This window comes from Rhipicephalus sanguineus, chromosome 3, assembly GCF_013339695.2.
Source record: "Rhipicephalus sanguineus isolate Rsan-2018 chromosome 3, BIME_Rsan_1.4, whole genome shotgun sequence".
In the NCBI taxonomy this organism is placed as follows: Eukaryota; Metazoa; Arthropoda; class Arachnida; order Ixodida; family Ixodidae; genus Rhipicephalus; species Rhipicephalus sanguineus.
Window position 1 is genome coordinate 83775997 of NC_051178.1, and position 17804 is coordinate 83793800.

The 17804-nt window shown below is 43.2% G+C and overlaps 1 protein-coding gene across 1 annotated transcript in view; it reads left to right on the top strand.

Moving 5' to 3' along the window:
- LOC119386798 (uncharacterized) overlaps positions 1-17804 on the top strand; it is a 46109-nt gene that overhangs the window by 25942 nt on the left and 2363 nt on the right. The window contains exons 6-7 of the mRNA XM_037654072.2: positions 873-1012; positions 3186-3306. Of these exons, the coding sequence (XP_037510000.1) occupies positions 873-1012; positions 3186-3306 (261 nt within the window). The remainder of the gene's footprint in view (positions 1-872; positions 1013-3185; positions 3307-17804) is intronic.

A 17804-nucleotide genomic window follows, 5' to 3' on the forward strand; every position in this document is an offset into this window, starting at 1 on the left:
TTCATTGTGCCGTGATATCTGCTTGTGTTGTGATGTGCATTGTGCTAGCCTGGACATTGTGTTCTGGAAATAGCAGTGTATGTTATGTTGCCAGTCAGGCTGTTAATGCTTTTTTTTCTTTTTGAGATAGCTACATGTTAAATAAGATATTGTTACTGTGGAGGCATTTTTCCTTTGATATTCGATATTCGAAGGTGGATATTCGTATTCGATTTGTATTCGAAAAATTTGATATTCGCACACCCCTAACGATAAGTCTTACCCATATTGGCAAAGGGTACGTGCACATAAATACCCATACCCTGTCGCCTCGTCTCCACCGCGCTTCTTGTCGGCGCGCAAGTTCCAATCAATGGTACTCAACATGCGTGCGAAACATATGGCTTCGGTAGTGGTTGCCAGTGTCACTGCTGCGCACGAAGGAGGAAAATTGGTATTACGTTGTTTACATGAATTTCTCAAGTTGTATTCTATTGTATTAAGTTAAAGTGTTAAGTTGTAAATACTAATGTTTTATTAGAGACTACTACGATTTAAATGTATACGATACATTCTTAGGTAATGTATAGCATCTTATTTCTATATACGGTATGCAATTGTACTGTGAAATGTATCCTGTTGCACGCTCACGTTGTGTCACTATGGCCACCTCCTATGGTCTCGATGAAGATGCTGGCAGCAGTGCAAATAAATAAAAAATAAATAAAGAAATATAAAAAGGGATTGGAGCCATACGTACGAATTAGTGCAAGCCCTTCTGTGAACTGTTCAATATGCGACCCAGTTGCTCATTTAGCCCGTAATTATCGGCGTCAGTAGACCTGCTTTTTTATGTCAGTCCGCATTAAATGCCCTGACTTTACCGCATTCAGGAGGACGCGAAAGAGCTGCCACCAGATCAGCACAGTCGACGCCTGCCCGCAAGTCCTGCAGGACGCCATCAACAAAATGGAGGACTCGATGAATACCGCGCAAGCGCTGCTATGCAAGGACAACCAAACGCTGCTTAGAAGTCAGTATAACCACATCCAGCCTCCGCTAGACTGTTCTGTGACTATTCTCCACACAAGTAACTTGCCGGTTGTTTCAAAATAAGCGTACTTGTACAACCGCGCTGCACATAGCCCGAAGTCGTGGAAGCCTGCGCGCCATATTACATAGGGTATCCGTTCATTATAGGATGCGGAGCGGATGCTCTATCTGGTATAATAAAGAAGATTCTATACAGCTGTGTGGTTGAAGATGCGTTTTTAGTTGGTCTGAAGAAAACACATTATATGCGCATTGCGGACGTCAGTAAAACAGATAATCAAAGTTATCAAACTCGTAATGCTAAGCAATTTTTTACACTTTTATTTCCTATCATAATTATGGCATAGTTTTGTGTTTAAAGCGTTAATAAAAACAGTATACTTGAAGGCAACATCACTTTGATTGATTCTCCTAGAGTGTCTCTTCCGACAAAATGTTCATCAAATTTAAGACAACTGATGTTTCAATCACGAGCACGCATCAATGCACAGCAGTGAGCATAGATCTTAAATTAGAGTGTGTTTAATGGGAAGGAAAAGAGTGTCGTTGCTATTTCCTACAGTCAGAACCCTCTAAACTTGGTCAAAATGTAGATCTGTTTTCGCGTCAAGGTCCATGTCCAGTGATGTCAAATTAGCTTAATTATTTGTAGGTTTGACGATTAACATCTCGTCACAAAAAATGAACCAGTAGAAGAAATCAAATTGGTAGTGTAATCGAATTCCCTCCATCTTAAAGCTTAAAACATAAAACCTACTCCATCATCGTGTTTCAAAACAAGGGGGCACCTTTCAGTAGTGGTGGAAGGCTGCACTAACAGCGGAGATTGTGGCTGGCCTAGATTATTAGGAAGACGTCAATTATCAATGACCTAATTGACATGGGTCGTAATTGGCATGGTGTTATTTAGCACGATCATGATTGGACCTGTCTCAATTAGCATAATCTTAATTTGGAATGTCTTCTCTCTCTCTCTATCTAGTTCTTCTCTGTTTCTTTTTATTTCTCTATCCATTTCATTCTCTGTTTCTTTTCCTCTTTTCTCTTCCGTTTATCTGTTCTGCGGTTCTCTTTTGTTTTCTTCGGAGAGCACACGCACTGAAGAAGCGCCTACATTGCGCATCCATTGTGTCAGTCGCAATCGGTTTGTGTGCGCCAAAGGCCTTTTTATCCTCCAAATTACTAGGCGATACAGAAATAATGTACTATAACTATCCTCATTTCTCCAATGTATGGCGCCAAGAGCAAACTGTCTTCACTTAAAGTCAAGAACGAACTATCCTCACTGATGAAGAAGAGGACAGAGACAGAGCGCGCCGGCCTAGTTATTGTGTGACACGTGCTAGGCACAGCTTAGTTTTCTGGTCACCCGAACTGGCGGAATGAACAGCTTAAACAGTGCAGCTCTTAAAATGTTTGATGAGGCAAGTTTCTTAATTTGGTATTAGATTACACAAAATTTTGTGATATATTGTGTCCTGCGAAGCGAATAAGTATTTCCGCACAAAATATATTGTGAGTAAAGTAATCTTTGATAAAAATTGCCGTTTGGTACACTTGAGCAATATTTCACACTGGTATCAAAGACAGCAGAGTAGCCATCAATATGCACTACATCACTAAAGTGCACTAGGTATGTTAGCAGCAATAGAATGAGTAAAGCGTGAACAGCACCATACTTACTTCTTCTTAAAAGAGGTACACAGGGATTTTGTCACGTTTAGTTAGATATGTCCATTATATTTCACTATTACCTGCGGTATGCCGCTGGTTCCCATACTTCTTGCGACCGCTCGCTTTATGATGTCCTGGTCCTAAATAAATTAGTATCGACTCTCCTGCAACTTTGTGTGTTTAGCTTTTCGCCCAACCTCCGCCTATATATCCAAGAAGCTGTGTTATTATAAAAATCAGTGTCAGTGTGTGTGCGATACTTATGCTTCACTGCACTGCTATTACCAAAAGAAACTCTCATTACTAATTTTATACATACATGTACATACAAAATCCTGCTCATTTACTCGTGAGAAAGGTCATGTCTGTGATGAATTGTAATCTTCCGGTGGCTTATTTGCGCTTACGGGCGCTGTTTAATCTGTGACAAGAAGGGTATCACTGGTCTCATAAGTCTTTTTCCTGTCTCTGTTTGGCAGACTTGCTTCAGAGTTACAAGTACTGGAACGTCACTGACTTCACAAGGTGCGCGACTAACATCAAGGTGGTACACATTGCGGACTACTTTTTTGCAACTAAGAGGTTGCACACCGAGTGCAGGTAAACCAAGGCATTTCGTGGTAAATTTTATGCTACACTCTAAAAAGTGAAACCCCTTCAGTAAGAGTTGAAAGGTTTGTTACTGCCGCAGATCTCACTATACTCTCTCTACAGAGAGACGCTTCACCCTCTTTTGCCAGGTGGAGTGAAAGACCATTTCAGTCCTCCTGGCAAATCAGAGTAAAGTGCCTGTTGCACTCCTGCATCCCACGAAAGAGTAAAGGGTTGTTTTACTCTCATGAAATATAAGAGCTTGTTTCAGAGCTTGTTTTAGTCTTGCACCTCTCCAAATATAAGGAGCTGTAAAGAAACATTCGTGCAGTCTAATATCTTCGGCTGTCGCTCAATCGATGAAGTGATGGCGAAACATTCCTGGTCAACTTATCGCGACGAAAACCGCTGACATGCACAAAGAATTCGCAATCATAAATGCACACAATTATGTTCACACGTACGCACACTCTCAGTCAGACACTAGTTATAAACTGACTAGAGGCGGTGCGCCGCAACGTACTCAATAAAATGCTGTGAATCCAAAGCCCGACAAAAAAGGGGGGAGGTGGCTTACATTTCGCCTTTAAAACGCGACAGCAATATTCTTACACACGCGTGCACACACGCACACACACATTATTGCCTTCTCAAACGCTAGTTTGCCTTCGCTTCTTGATGGAGACGTATACACACTGTCGCAAGGAAAGCCAAAATGCAAACGCTCTGTGGCTTCTGTCTTTGCATCTACCTCAATGTTTCGCTCACGACCAACCCTTCTTTTTCACTTAGAACCAATGACGCCGACACTGCCGACACCGGAATTTCGGCAAAACGAGCTCTTTGACGCTGTCACGTTAAAAAGAAATTGGGGACCCTTAAGCTTTGCCTTTAAGAGTTGAACGCGATAGCGAAATCCGTCCCCTAGTGCGCACTTTTACCACTAAGTGCATACTTATTAATGTGTGTCGTTACACACGCACGCACGCGCACACAGACACACAGACATACGCGCGCGATGTACCTATAGTAATGGTACAGGTTTTCGACCTAAAGCACTTCCCTGTGCTAGAGCCGAGACATGTTTCTCACAATACCTCACAGATGGCAGCGCATTACCTATCGTTTGCTTGATATGTTTTCAGCTAGATGGACATAGTTGTCCATTTTTGGAGCTGTTTCCAAGTTTGTGTGTGTTTTTCGCGGCGATGGGTGCACTATCCCGGCTTTTTTCGAAGCATGGCGTCGCGCAGAAAACGTAGTTTGATGGCTTCGCCAATGCGCTTGGAAATTGCCGAATTGGCTCATTTTTGTCGTAACACCTGCCGAAGGAAATGCGTTAAGGACTCTTTCAACCACATGGCATTTATCTAATGTTTTTTCTCGTAGCAGTTGCAAGTAACAGCGTGGCTTTGTGGTAGGACACCGGCTTGCCACGCAAACGGCCCGGGTTCGATCTTCAATGGGACCGAATATTTTTATTGTTTATTTTATTTGCATCTTTTTTCGATTTTTCGCTCAAGGACGATATTTCGCTCACAAGCGACGCCGACACCTACACCGACATCGGAATTTCTGCGAAACGAGGTGTCTAACGGTATCGCGTTAAAAGAGACGCGACTTTCTTCAAGCGGCCGCTAAACGAGAGGGCTGTGGCATGCGCCCCCGCTAGAGAAACACAATGACGCAATCTTACGACGCATGCGCGAGCGAGGAAAGACAAAACACACACACACGCGCATCGGGAGAGGAGAAGCGTGCATTCTGAAGTCGAAGTCTCGCCGTCGGCTGTCTCTGCGTTCGCCGTTTTGTTCCGCTGCCCGGTCATCGAAGTTTCCTATTTGCTCAGCTGTGTCAACAGTGCGTGCCCGTGTCTGCGCGACTGTGATGTCGAAGCTGGACGTGAACGGCATTTAGCGATGGCAGTGCAACATCCCGTACTGTGAGCGTGTTGGTCTCATGAATGCCTGGAGACACAAGCGATCTTGCAGCTTTGTGTCTGCGTGTTCGGCCAACACCTGGTTCGGCGCAGTCGGGAATGCGAACGGTAAGTGGTGCTTTAGTTTTTAAATGCGAAACATTTCTTAGCGAACCTCTGGCACTTTGAGCGTTTCTATCTACGTATCTATCTATCTATCTATCTATATTCTAGCCGCCTACGTCTGGGTGCTCTCATGATCGCCTCATTAACTTGGTGTAGACAAAAATTTGCACTGGAGGGTAAGAAGATTTCACGAATATGATTGCTGGGTCATGACATGAATAACATTAAAATCCTGTTGCGTACGTCGTCAAACACTTTCCACTAGACACGTGTGGCACATGCCCGTTTACCATGGGCCGCGGTGTACGGGTATGTGCCACAGGTGATTGACAGTTTACATCTACCCAGGAACGGCGAGAACAGACATTGGTTACTTAAATGCTAAAGCGTTAAGGAAAACCAACATCGGCAGCGTTGACTCAACGAATGGAAATAATGAAAATTAGAATCCCACCAGGAATTGAACCCAAGCATTCTGCGTGGCAATCAGGTATTCTACCACTGAGCCACGCCAGGTCTCTGCACTAGTTTGGAAAAACAGCCTACGCAGGCGTAATATCGCCGCAACGAGAATTGTGGTTGTGGTGCTGGCTATCTAATTTTACAAGAAAGCAATAAGCACTGCATGATACTCCTACGATAGAGGCGTCATATCAGATTAACGTCTGTAGTTCCAGTGTTGACTCCGCTTTTACAGCAGTCTAATAAACATTACGTTTGTACTCCTATGATTCAGCAAGTTATATTGAAGCATTGCTCGACCCCGGAGGAATACATTAACGAAAGTTACATATGATATCCACATCACCGCACTGTAAAGTCCACTTCGTCCACCAGAACGGCGCAGTGTCCTCTTCATTTCTTACGAGGCTGGGCGATGGCCTCATGCTAACCGAGGATGACGCCAGATTGATTAACAGCCGCTTTGTAGACTAGGCTACGTAGGCCACATACGCCCAGGTGGTCTACGAATACGACAAACACCATACACTGATGTTGGTCTACGTAGCACTATCCAGGCCTACCAGCCTCGGCGGCCTATGCCTCAACAACGCGATGGGTGGCTTCAGGTTCCGACATGTCGCCGGCTCTGTCGACAGACAATTTGTCGACGAAATGACCGAGGCATCCACGAATTCCAACAGCTCTACTATACCACATACATCACTACACATGGAGCCCTTGTCGCCACGATCACGACCGGATCTTATAACAAGTCATGACCAGCTGCTGGTGCTCACTGATCACGGTGATGATGCGCTTGTTCAAGAACTGTCAAGAACTTCTTGCACACATGTACACGGGTTCGTGACACGTGCGTGCGTTCTCGGGACACGTATAAGCACTACATATCAGCTTACCGCTTGTTGGTAATACCCACGTTGCATACCCAACCGTAAACAACTGGTTATATAACACATATGTGGCTCTTCAACATATATATGTGTGCGTATAAAATTTATACAAATCTTTAGCGTCATTTTGTAACGTGCCGCTCAGTAAAAAAAGTTACGCCACAGTCCCCTACCCGCCGCATGCTTCGCATAACATGGACTCCCACGGTACGTGGGATCTGCCGACTTTTACTTTGTTTCGCGTCCTTTCGTCGCTCAGGTGTGTAGCGCTGCACAGTGTGTCCGTGGAAAACACGATGAAAAGCACAAAAGAAAAGCATTAGGCGCACATACGTGTGATGCCTGATGCGCGTTTAAAAAGCTTTTGTGAAGGCACAGGCTTCAAACGGCCTGTCTGTCGAAGCGCGTGGACGCCTCTATAAAGACAATTTATGCTATATAATTTCTTTGCTTGCCATGAAGCGTGTATGCGGCAGCGTGCTTTCAGGCTGGCTGAAGGCCTTGACATTTTTAGAAAAACACCAATTTTCATCATTCATTATCGGTAAAGCACACCTTGCATCAGAATTTCATGGGAGTGGGGGGGTCCCTAGGTCTCCCTTCTTTGACTACGGGCATGGCGTACGCTATTCCAAAACTCCCTAATATCGGTAGGTGGGAATACTGTGCGATAACAATTTTGCGTTGCGCACTTTGTTCGTCTCTAAGACAAAAGAAAAGAAACAACATACCACGGAGTATGGTGTTCATTAACGTCATTTGGTTGGATTTAATTGAGTAGAGCGACTAAATCATGCTGTATAAATATAATTATGCCCCCATTATGTGACAGTCGTCAGCTAAGTAACAGCGTGTATGGTGAAGCACGTGTATTTTGCGACATTTTCCCGTATTTACCGATATTCTTTTCACATAATTACTAATGACATCCTAAGATTTCCTGGATTTCATGTAACTTTTAGCAGCCAGTTGATGTGTGAGCTGTACCAGACTAATTCAGTCACATCAGTGCAAGTGAAGTCAATGCAATTCTGATGGCAGAGGGACAATCATTAAAAATCTAACTCGCGTAAGACTGTTATGAAGCTCTGAAGCAAGGCTAAGCAGCCATGAAACATTATCACAGTTAAAAAAAGTAATGTTTAGCGCGAACAGAACGCCTTTCCTCATGCAAATATTGTAAATATTGAGTCAGTGCAGCACCAGAAAGCAGTAGACAATGGCACACAAGGGACCAGATGACTGTACCGCAAAATTCACAAAGGATGTGCTGTTGTGCACCTATTCCATGCTTTATCATGCTTTGTTTTGAGCTCCTTCATTGGCATGAAACCTGGCAAACAACTTCATTTATCAGAAACTGAAATGCTGTGTTCATGACGAAATAGTAGGTGTGGAGTGAGCTTGAAACTGCAAGTATTTGCTTTCTTGTCTCACGTAGGCAGTGCGATTTTGTTGGCTGTAGTGTGAAGGCTATGAATGTTTGTGCAGTTGGCAATACTACACTACTGAACTTGATGTGTGTATTATGAAATGCTGCAGGACTTATAATGAAGGGAGGAAAGAAAGAAATAGGTGGGAAGAGAGGCAGTTAAGCCTTAAACTGGCTGACCACGGTGTGCAAAGGAACAGGGTACGAGCGATAAAGGATAATGGAAAACAAAACTGGAAAGAAGAGTATGACGACTCCTAAACTCTGTCTGTAAGGTCACTTTTGCGTAGAAGTGCAGCAACTCTTTCAATGCTAACATCAAACAGGAGCAGCAATGACAAAAATCTAACAGCTGTTGAATCTGTTTTCCGAGAGTAAAAAAGAAATTTACCTACACTGCAAGTTTTGTATTGTGTACTGAATTAGTTCTTTGTATTCGAGTGCGTTAGGATGATAAATTTAGAGTGAAAATATTGTGTGTGCATGAGCGTGAAACTGAATTTATGCGAGTTATCTGAATTAGGTATTGGTGTGTTTTACAGCTGTTCAGTGCAGCATGAAATAGTGAGTCACTGCAAAAAATTTCTGCATTTTTTTACTTTTCAGATGCTGCTTATGATGGTACATGCAGCGCTATGCCGCTGTGGACACCAGCAGCTTGATAAGAACCCTTGAAGATCATCTGGATACTTCACAGAACCTGGGCTAGTAGCAGTAAACTTGTTAGGAGAATGTGATCACATATAATGCGTTTCTGAATTGTGCAATGCAATGAAGCAAGTCATTGATACATTTGAAATCTTGAGAGTACCACTATTTTGAGTCCAATTTCATGGTAGCTCTTATCTCAGTCATCCGATACAGTATGCAGAATCTGCACCTGCATTCTGTCACACCTATAACGCTATATTGAACTTACCGTGGAGTGTCTCGATAATAGACACCTATATCATGGAATTGACTGTATTGCTAGAGATTCGTAGTGTTCCTTGCGAAATGGTCAGTACTTATAAAATAGTAGTGCTAAGAAGACAAGTACAAGAAAGTGCACAACACGAGCGCTTACTCACAAGTGAAAGCTTTATTGCTTCAAAAGAAAATATATACCTATACCCGATCCCCGCCTATTACCCGCCAACTAGCTCGCCTTTCTGTTTTGCTTCAAATGGTCAGTATTGTGACGCATTACCTTTACAATGAAGTGGCATGTGCATCGAAGTACTTTGAAGCTTCCCAGCACATTGTTATTATGGTGTTTAACTTTGGTTTTGTATTTGGTAGTTTCAAAACCGTATACAAATTTGCGACACAAATATTAGTCCGGGTGTGACCACTTGAAATGAGGCTTTAGTCTTGAACTACGAAACCTAGGTGGACGTTTTAATTCACGGTGGCAGGTATTTCTGGCTATCGGGCTTATTGAAAGGTAATGCACTGTTTCCATGCTCTGATTTCTATCTTGAAATCAGAAAGTTGAACCAGCTTGTCGTAAGTTTCTTAGACTTTCCAAATAAGTAAATGTGCTTAACAAAGGTGAACAGTACAAATGATGGGCTTCATGCACCTCGTCATTAAAGTTATCACTGTTAGGAAAATTGTTGCATTCGTTTACACTTGATAGTTATATTAATTGCATGTCTAGATTGTGTTGGCTAGGAGACATTTAAGGTCATAGCAAGCAGTAAGTAGCACAGAAAATTTTCAGTGCGCACACTTCATAGTTGGCAGAAGCACGATGGTGCAGTGCATATAGGCAGGTGCTATGTACACCATTATTTTAGCCCGATAGAAGTGAGGTGAGAAAGACAACGTCTAGATGCGGCTTTGACATTACCAGAATTTTATATTTCAATGTAAATGAAAGAATCAAGGCTGTCCACTGTGGCATGCCTCATAAGTATAAACCTATATTTTGCCCCGGCTAGCCTAGGATTTTAAAGAATTTATTTGGCAGAACTTGCAATAAGCTTTGAGGATAAATGAATTATTCTTTAATAGAAGTTGCCTTCACGAAACAAGCTACACTGCACACTAACTATTGTACCTTGTTCTTTTGAAAAACAATAACAAGCAAATGAGCCCCATCTATCTGTATTATAATGCTACGTCTTTCTAGACATTACAAGAATAAAAGTGTGCTGCACACTCATTGCTTATCTCACAAGAAAATACTTGGCAGCTTCTTAATTTTGTATTTTTTAGAAAAGTCTCCAGTAAGAGAAGTCAAGTTAGTATTTTGTATGGATGCCGAAAGTTCAATGAACTTCTTTACTTGATGTCTTTTCCAGGGAAACTGAACACATTTGGCAAAGGAGCAAAGGTTCCGGCCCACCTTTTTGTCTACAAGACGGTCTCTTCTGCGAACACTCCTGTACCTTAGAGTACACTTTATTGATGATCTTCTACATCTCTCAGCATTTCGGATTGTCATCACTTGGACTGCTGCACTGTGTTGTGCGTGGTGCTGTGTCCAAATTTTCCAATAACAGTGTGCATTCTAAAATTTTGCATGGCTTGAAAAGATGCTGAGTGTAAATTCATTTAATTTACTAAGCATGATTCTTGACTGCTTTACAGCCGTTATTTATAGCCTGCTCAATTTTTATTCAAACTCATGCATGTCCCCTCTCCGAGGTAACTCCGAGGTAACTTTCCTGTTATGGTATTCGCATTCATTTTAAATGTGGTTCTTTTGCATGAGCAATAAATTGAGCTATTGAAGATGATGAGGAACTACTTTCCCGTCGCATTTGATGGCATTAGCTGGCTTGTAAATATTTTAACCATAGGTCTACTACTTATGCATAATACGGGTGACTTGGGTTCTTGTTAAATAATGCCATGTTCACAAGCTTAACTTTACAAATTTAGAGTATTTCTTTAAAATATGTCAAAAAAGGGAACTGTGTTTACAAATCTTAGCTGGTGGATCTATGGTCGACACCATAGGTCCTTATACAAAAAAGTGAACAGCACAATCACGTGTAACATATTTTCATGCCTGAGGGCACACTAATGTAATATAAAGAAAAATTGTAAACCAACATGCCTATTGCGCAGTCGCATATTTCTCAAAACTGTTGCAAGCTTTTATGTGTAAGCAGACACCAAGTTCTCTGTGTTTGCCATATCTTTGTGTTGTACTTCCATACTGGCATTCCGAAGTGTATGTGTCGTGCTTTGTGAGGATTTTTTAACTCTGTTCCATAATATTTTACTGCTGTTAATTGGAGCTCAGGTTGCATTGTGTATGTTGTTTCATATGTTCAATAATGAGCATAGCATCTGTGTAGTAGATGAAAATGTATATTTTTACATCGTCAATGTGTATATCATTGTTTTGATTCCAATAAAGTACTAGAACTATCATTTCTTCTATCATTTGAAGTTTAAAAATTTGTAATGCGGGGCTCAAACAAAAAGGTCCATATACATGTAAGCGATATTGTTCAGACTCTGACAAACTTGTCGGTGGTTCTCAGCCATGGATGTTTCAGGGACCCTCTGTGGACTTGTGGAAGTTATGACGACCCCTTTCAGTGAGACTAAGGGGGGGGGGGGGGGGACGGGTTTTAAGTTAGCACAACATGCAGGTGAAATAGTTGCCCCGTGTTTCACTGTTGCAAAGAGTCAATAATGTAGTGTTACATGAATTCGATCTCAACAGGTTGTCAATAAGTTGTGAGGTCTGCCGCCACATTTCAGCGGTTTCTTGATACGCTTTCTCTTCAAGTATGTAAGCGTGGAAAAAGCATATGTCGCAGAAAATTTGAGTAAAAGCATTACAGTCATCTCATGGAGAAGGGAAAGCATAAGGAAGCTCCGCGGCAACAGTAAACCGTTATGCGGTGAAGCATACCAAAAATTGGCAGGGGCCGCTGTCACTGCACATATTGTGCTTTCAAAAGCGGCGTATTCTTCTTTTGTTCGATGATGTGTTTCGCGGACCCCCTTAAAGGCTTGTGTTGTGCCAGACGGATTGAAGCGATGATTCTGGCAAAACGTCGTGCATATACGCGACAGGTAGTAAACGGAAACAGATCAACAGTGATCGAACATGAATGGGTTGATCATTTATCCATGGTCGCATAATTTGTATAATGAATTTGGACATCACCTACAGGTTCACGAGGCAGTAGGAGTGCACATGGCACCCACTTTTTTCAATTTTTATTTATCTGCTGCACTCATGTTCATGCTGTGTGTAACCTTGAATCACGAGAAAGTCAAGTAGTATCCTGCGGTGACAAAAATATCCTACCAATTAAAATTAAAATGAAAAGAAATTAAAATGAAACCTTATTTTCTGAAGAACAGCTGTTTCACTAAGGCACACAATAATGCCATTTTTTTAGTATGTACTGCAGAATCTCTTCAGGAGTAGTGCCAACTACACGCGGACGTTCGCAACAGAGAAGTGCAACAGCGTTATCTTTTCTAATTTTAGGGAGGCATGTCGCTCGCGAATTAGTGGACATCGCGCTTAACTTTGGTGCATATCTTCGACATCCATTTTAACGGCGGCGTGATACGGAAGAGTAGAGGTTATTAAGAGAGTAGCTAGTCTCCGAGTATAAAATTAATGAAATACTGACTATGACTAATTCAGAGGCACTGCATGCCGTGCCTCAGCGCGCGTCAGTGCTTATTGCGCAAATATTCGTCCATCTGCTCAGAGGCGCCGCTGACGCGGCGTGCTTCACTATGAGTGATGACGTATCATTTATTATCTACCAACATTTCATGGCGTCTTATGGGCGCTAGTCAGTCTCTTTAATGCCAGTTAATGGTTCTTAATGAAAGTGAGCAAAGACGACACGGATCCCAAGGCAACTGTATACATCGCACTGTAGGAAAGACGGTCCTCAAAAAAATATTACCATTGCACTAGGCTATACGTGTTTGCCAGGAACGAGATATGTGAGCAGAAAACTAATCGGAAGACCTACTAAGTTTCGTATCTTCTCGCATGAATCGTGAACCTCCCATCGATTCGCCAGTAGCAACCATATGTAAATCATAGGGTTACGGCAATACATATATAGTGGTAATTACCCATGTTACTGACAAATAATTTTGGCTCTGACGTGAGGTCCTAAGACGCATTCTTTTTGCCAGAACAAGCTTAAGTAATATTACTATGCGATATGAGTACCACATATTGAAACGACTGGGGCTTAGGTGATTTATTTTAACGCAATATGTATTTATTTATTTTCCACGCGAGAAGCCAACGCGGATCTTTTCTGAATTATTATGTTTAAGTCTTTTGTGCTTACCCATTACAATAGAACACAACGAAAAGATCACACCTACAAGAGATACCTTCTTTCATGATATATGTTCTGGAAACAGGCATTTTATGTTGCAGAAGATCTTTAGAGAAAAAATATAAACAAGGATAAGGCACGCTGTGTTCAGAACCTAACTTTTGTATTCCTGAGGTTCATAAGTATTCTGAATGGAGTGACGGTGTTCCCTGTAGCAATGTCAACGTCATCAATACCGGTATGACAAGCAAAAATCAATACCTAAATATTCTGGAATGCAATTCGTAGGCAATAGTTGAAACGTTCAAGCCACTGAGTGGCGTTGTCTTATCATTGATCTAAGGTATATTTCGTACGTAAGACATGTGTTAAATATTTTTCGTAAGAGCGGCGAAGACGAAGGGACAAGTGAGCGTACACGCTAGAGCGCGCCCGCATTACATTTTTTAGTTTTTTCCCAGCGTCACATAAGATGTTCTGTAGTTCGCCTCCGCTTCCTGGTTTTCAACAGTATGATGCCGTGACCAGGATTCGAAGAACAGTTGAAGACCCCTGACGATGAAGCGAGCTACCTGTAGAGGACGGCCGGTCAACGTGATCAACACGATGACGCTGGGAGAGAAACGAAGAACGATCCACGTCATCACGACTAGCCCTTCGATTCCCAACGTGACGACGTGCAAAGAATACGACGGAAACGTGCTACGGTTCAAACTGCAGTCACCAGCATCTTTAACAACATGACAACTCTTATGCAGACGGAACCAACGCCAACCGGTGAGCTAACCGATCATGTTAACCTATTGAAGATAAAGAAAACGATGCTTGCGGACCTTAACAACCAAATAGAGGAACATATTACTGACGATAGCCTTGAGGATGAGATTCAAAGCGTTGGGCAATATCAAGATTCTATAGTCCTCGCAAAGTCCCACGCTGAGCGTATTTTGTCCACTCCTCAAGCTGTAGCTGCGCACGCATCTCAGGATGATTCTCATCAAGCACATGCAATGATTAAGCTACCTGAGCTTGATTTACCGAAGTTTCATGGTGACCGTATTAAATGGCCTCAGTCTTGAGATCAATTTGAGTCGACCATTCATCAGAACCGATATCTCACTGAAGTATACAAATTGAAATATCTCCGTAGCTACCCGACGGGTAAAGCGGATGGTGTCATCAGCGGCCTGGCCACAATTAACGAAAGTTATAGAACAGCTGTGTCAGTTCTCAAAAACAGATTCGGTCATAAGTCGCTGACTGTTAATGACCACATGCGCCGCCTTCTAAACCTATTTAAAGTCCGCTCATGTAAAGATTTAGAAAGGCATCAAAGGTTGTATGAAGAGGTTCAAACCCGCATGCGATCCCTTCATAACCTTAGTGTCGAAGAAAAAGAGTATGGATTACTACTAAAGTATAATACAGAATCTTCCACAAGAAATGATGCCCCGTTATACTCAACGAATCTTGTCTCCGGCAAATACAAGCAGCAATAGGTACAAACTAGATAAATTGTCTACCCTTATAGGCGTCTTAAGTCATCAAATAAGAAGCGGGAATTAGGCTTTACTGATGACTGTTGACCAATGAGAACGAGTCCTAACCTCAAAACGACAATCTACTGAACGTACAGAAGGTTCTTCATCTATGTTAACAGTAAAACTCATTCCAGAGAGTTGCATACTATGCGGCAACAGAGATCACTCGGTGGATGTCTGCCCAGCTGAACTCACCTTATCAGAAACGCAGAGACTGCGAAAAAGCAGAAAATCAGAAACTGCGGAAGGTAAGGTGCTGCTTCCGATGCTCTAGACAATTTCACAGGGCGAAATAATGCAGAAGAGATTGAGCTGCGCGAAATGCAAAGGACGACACATCACAACGACGTGCGACCCAACATGGAAGCAGAAGTATACAGAAGCGCAGGCATCTGTTTCCTGCTGGTCAACAAACTCGATAAAAAGCACAGTTCTTCTTCACACCGCTAAAGTTTGGGTTCAGGGCACTGGAAGGAAACACCTCGCAGAAATGTTGATCATGGGGGCAGTCAACGCCGCTTCATTACGGAAAACTCGTCTAGGAAGCTGAAAGCCACTGTTTTAGCCAAGGAGCAGCTCACCATATCGAGATTCGGAAACATTTCCGCACCTCGAAAATACTATCGGAGAGTACGAGTCACGCTGCATCGTCAATACGACTCATACTCACTTGAAATAGAGGCTATAGAAGTTCCAGAAATATGCAACGACTTGCCAACATTGACAGAAACGTCTGTACAAGAAAAGTTGATAGACAAGGACTTACGTTTGACTGACGCCACTGTATTTCACGTCTCGTCTAAGCCTGGAATTTGCAGACTATTACTTGGAGCTTGTCAGCGGAAACATTCAGCGACTAGACGACTCCTTGACCGCTATGAAAAGAATTATGTGATGGACACTACATAGAGATAGCAGGAGTTTGCCCAAGTTCAACAAGCCAGAAACCGCAAAGACGTTCAACACCTGCCCAATCGAAGCCAAAGTCTCCAAGCAACTGAGGTATTTCTGGGAAGCGGAACATCGAGGCTGGCCAACGAAGACATACCTTCGAAGAATGACAAAAATGACTCCGTTGAATCAGCTCTTAGAAACAGCGAACGCTGTCTAAATGAACTGCTTGGGCACAGAACTGTTCCGAGAGTAAAGAGGACAAGGGTGCAGCTTTCAAGAGGCTGGAGTCGATACAGAGAAGGCTGCGTCGAGAACCAGAGTTTCAGAAGGAATATGCTACTGCGATAAGCAGCTACTACAACAATGACTTCGCTGAAAAGGAAACAGCGGACAGTCCGAGCGAACATGTGACATACAACGGGATACATCGAGATGTAGTGAGACGCCACGGAACTACGATGATAGTTCAGGCGGTATTCGACGCCTTTTCCCGAGCAAAGCATCCGAAGCTACGAACAAGCAAAGCAACGAGCAAAGCATCCGGAGAGCCTGAGTCGTCACGTGAAATAGTACAGCGAAGGTGGAAACACAGTGAAGACCTGAGCAATCTCGGAAACCGGTGGCGACGAGAGCACTTCGAAGAGCATCGGTCAGCTCACACCGATAAGACTGAAAGGAAGATATCAGTGCGGATTGGAGATATCGAATTAAAGAAGTTAATCTGGACAAGAATCTCGGAATCCACAAGTCACACTAGTATTTAAAGGGCCCCTCACCAGGCCACATAGCAAATTTTAGTTAGACGCCGGAAGTTCTTGTGTGCCGAATGAAGAGCAGTATGCCGCAAGAATTTTTCAAATCGGTTCATTACGAGCGGAGAAAAACAATAATTTGTAGCGGCGCGAAACCATGATGCGAGGAGGCGAGTTTCAAACCCTTGCCACTCGCCCTGTGTAGCCTTAGCAAGCCAAATCCCTTCCCTGTCCTCTTCACTTGACACATACGCATGAACACGTCATGCGTATGCATGGTCACGTGCGCATGACGTGCCCGAGCCAGCCCGAGGACGCGAGCAGCGTTGCACGGCCGCTACCTTTTTTTTATGTAGCGGCCGTGGGCGTTTTGTCGGCGTTCTCTGTGGTGCACTGCCTCTTTCTGCGGGACGAGCATGAAAGTTGAGACATTTGTACGGGCACGAGAGTGGCGGTATCATGAGCCAGTTCCACATTAACGATTACTTGGACGCGGTAGAATAAAATACATGAGCATAATGAGTGCTCGAACGCGCCGGAACATTACCTTCGTTTCCAGGGCTGGCGTCTGCTCGATGCGCTAACCGCGGGACACGAACGCATGGGAAACGGAGGGACATTAACCCCGCATCTCGCTGCAATTCACGAAAAAAATTAAAAAAGACGCACACATTGCCTTTGTGCGTCTCATTATTTCTCTCAAGTTTTATTAATCTATTCAAGCAACAAATTACACAAACTACACATGTGTCAAATAATTATCGCAGTGTCACGTGCTACTGTTGGCGGCGTCAGAGCACAGTCGTCTACGTAGAGGAGCGACGTCACAGCACTACCATCTACGTAGGGCCATTTTCTCATGTACGTCATCCCCTCATTCTCTAAAGCGCGCGCCCGCGAGAGGAAGGGCAAGCAGCGTTCACCTGGAAATTTGACCCATTTCCGCGGCGCGTAGCGTTGCAAATTTTGGCAGACGTGATCGTGAACGCCAAGTGTATGCATTGCGCTCGTTAGCTCAAAATTGTCAAACCTGGTGAGGGGCCCTTTAAGGGCAGCTACGGCAAAGTTGGTTCATGCAAAGTGCACGCACGTTGCGGAGGAAGGTACAGATGATCTAAAACCTGGAATTTGCTGGACAAGCTTCCCTATCTTGTGACGTTACCTATTTCGGCTACGCTTCCTGGTATTAATCAACATGTAAACCTTAAGAAGCTCTATA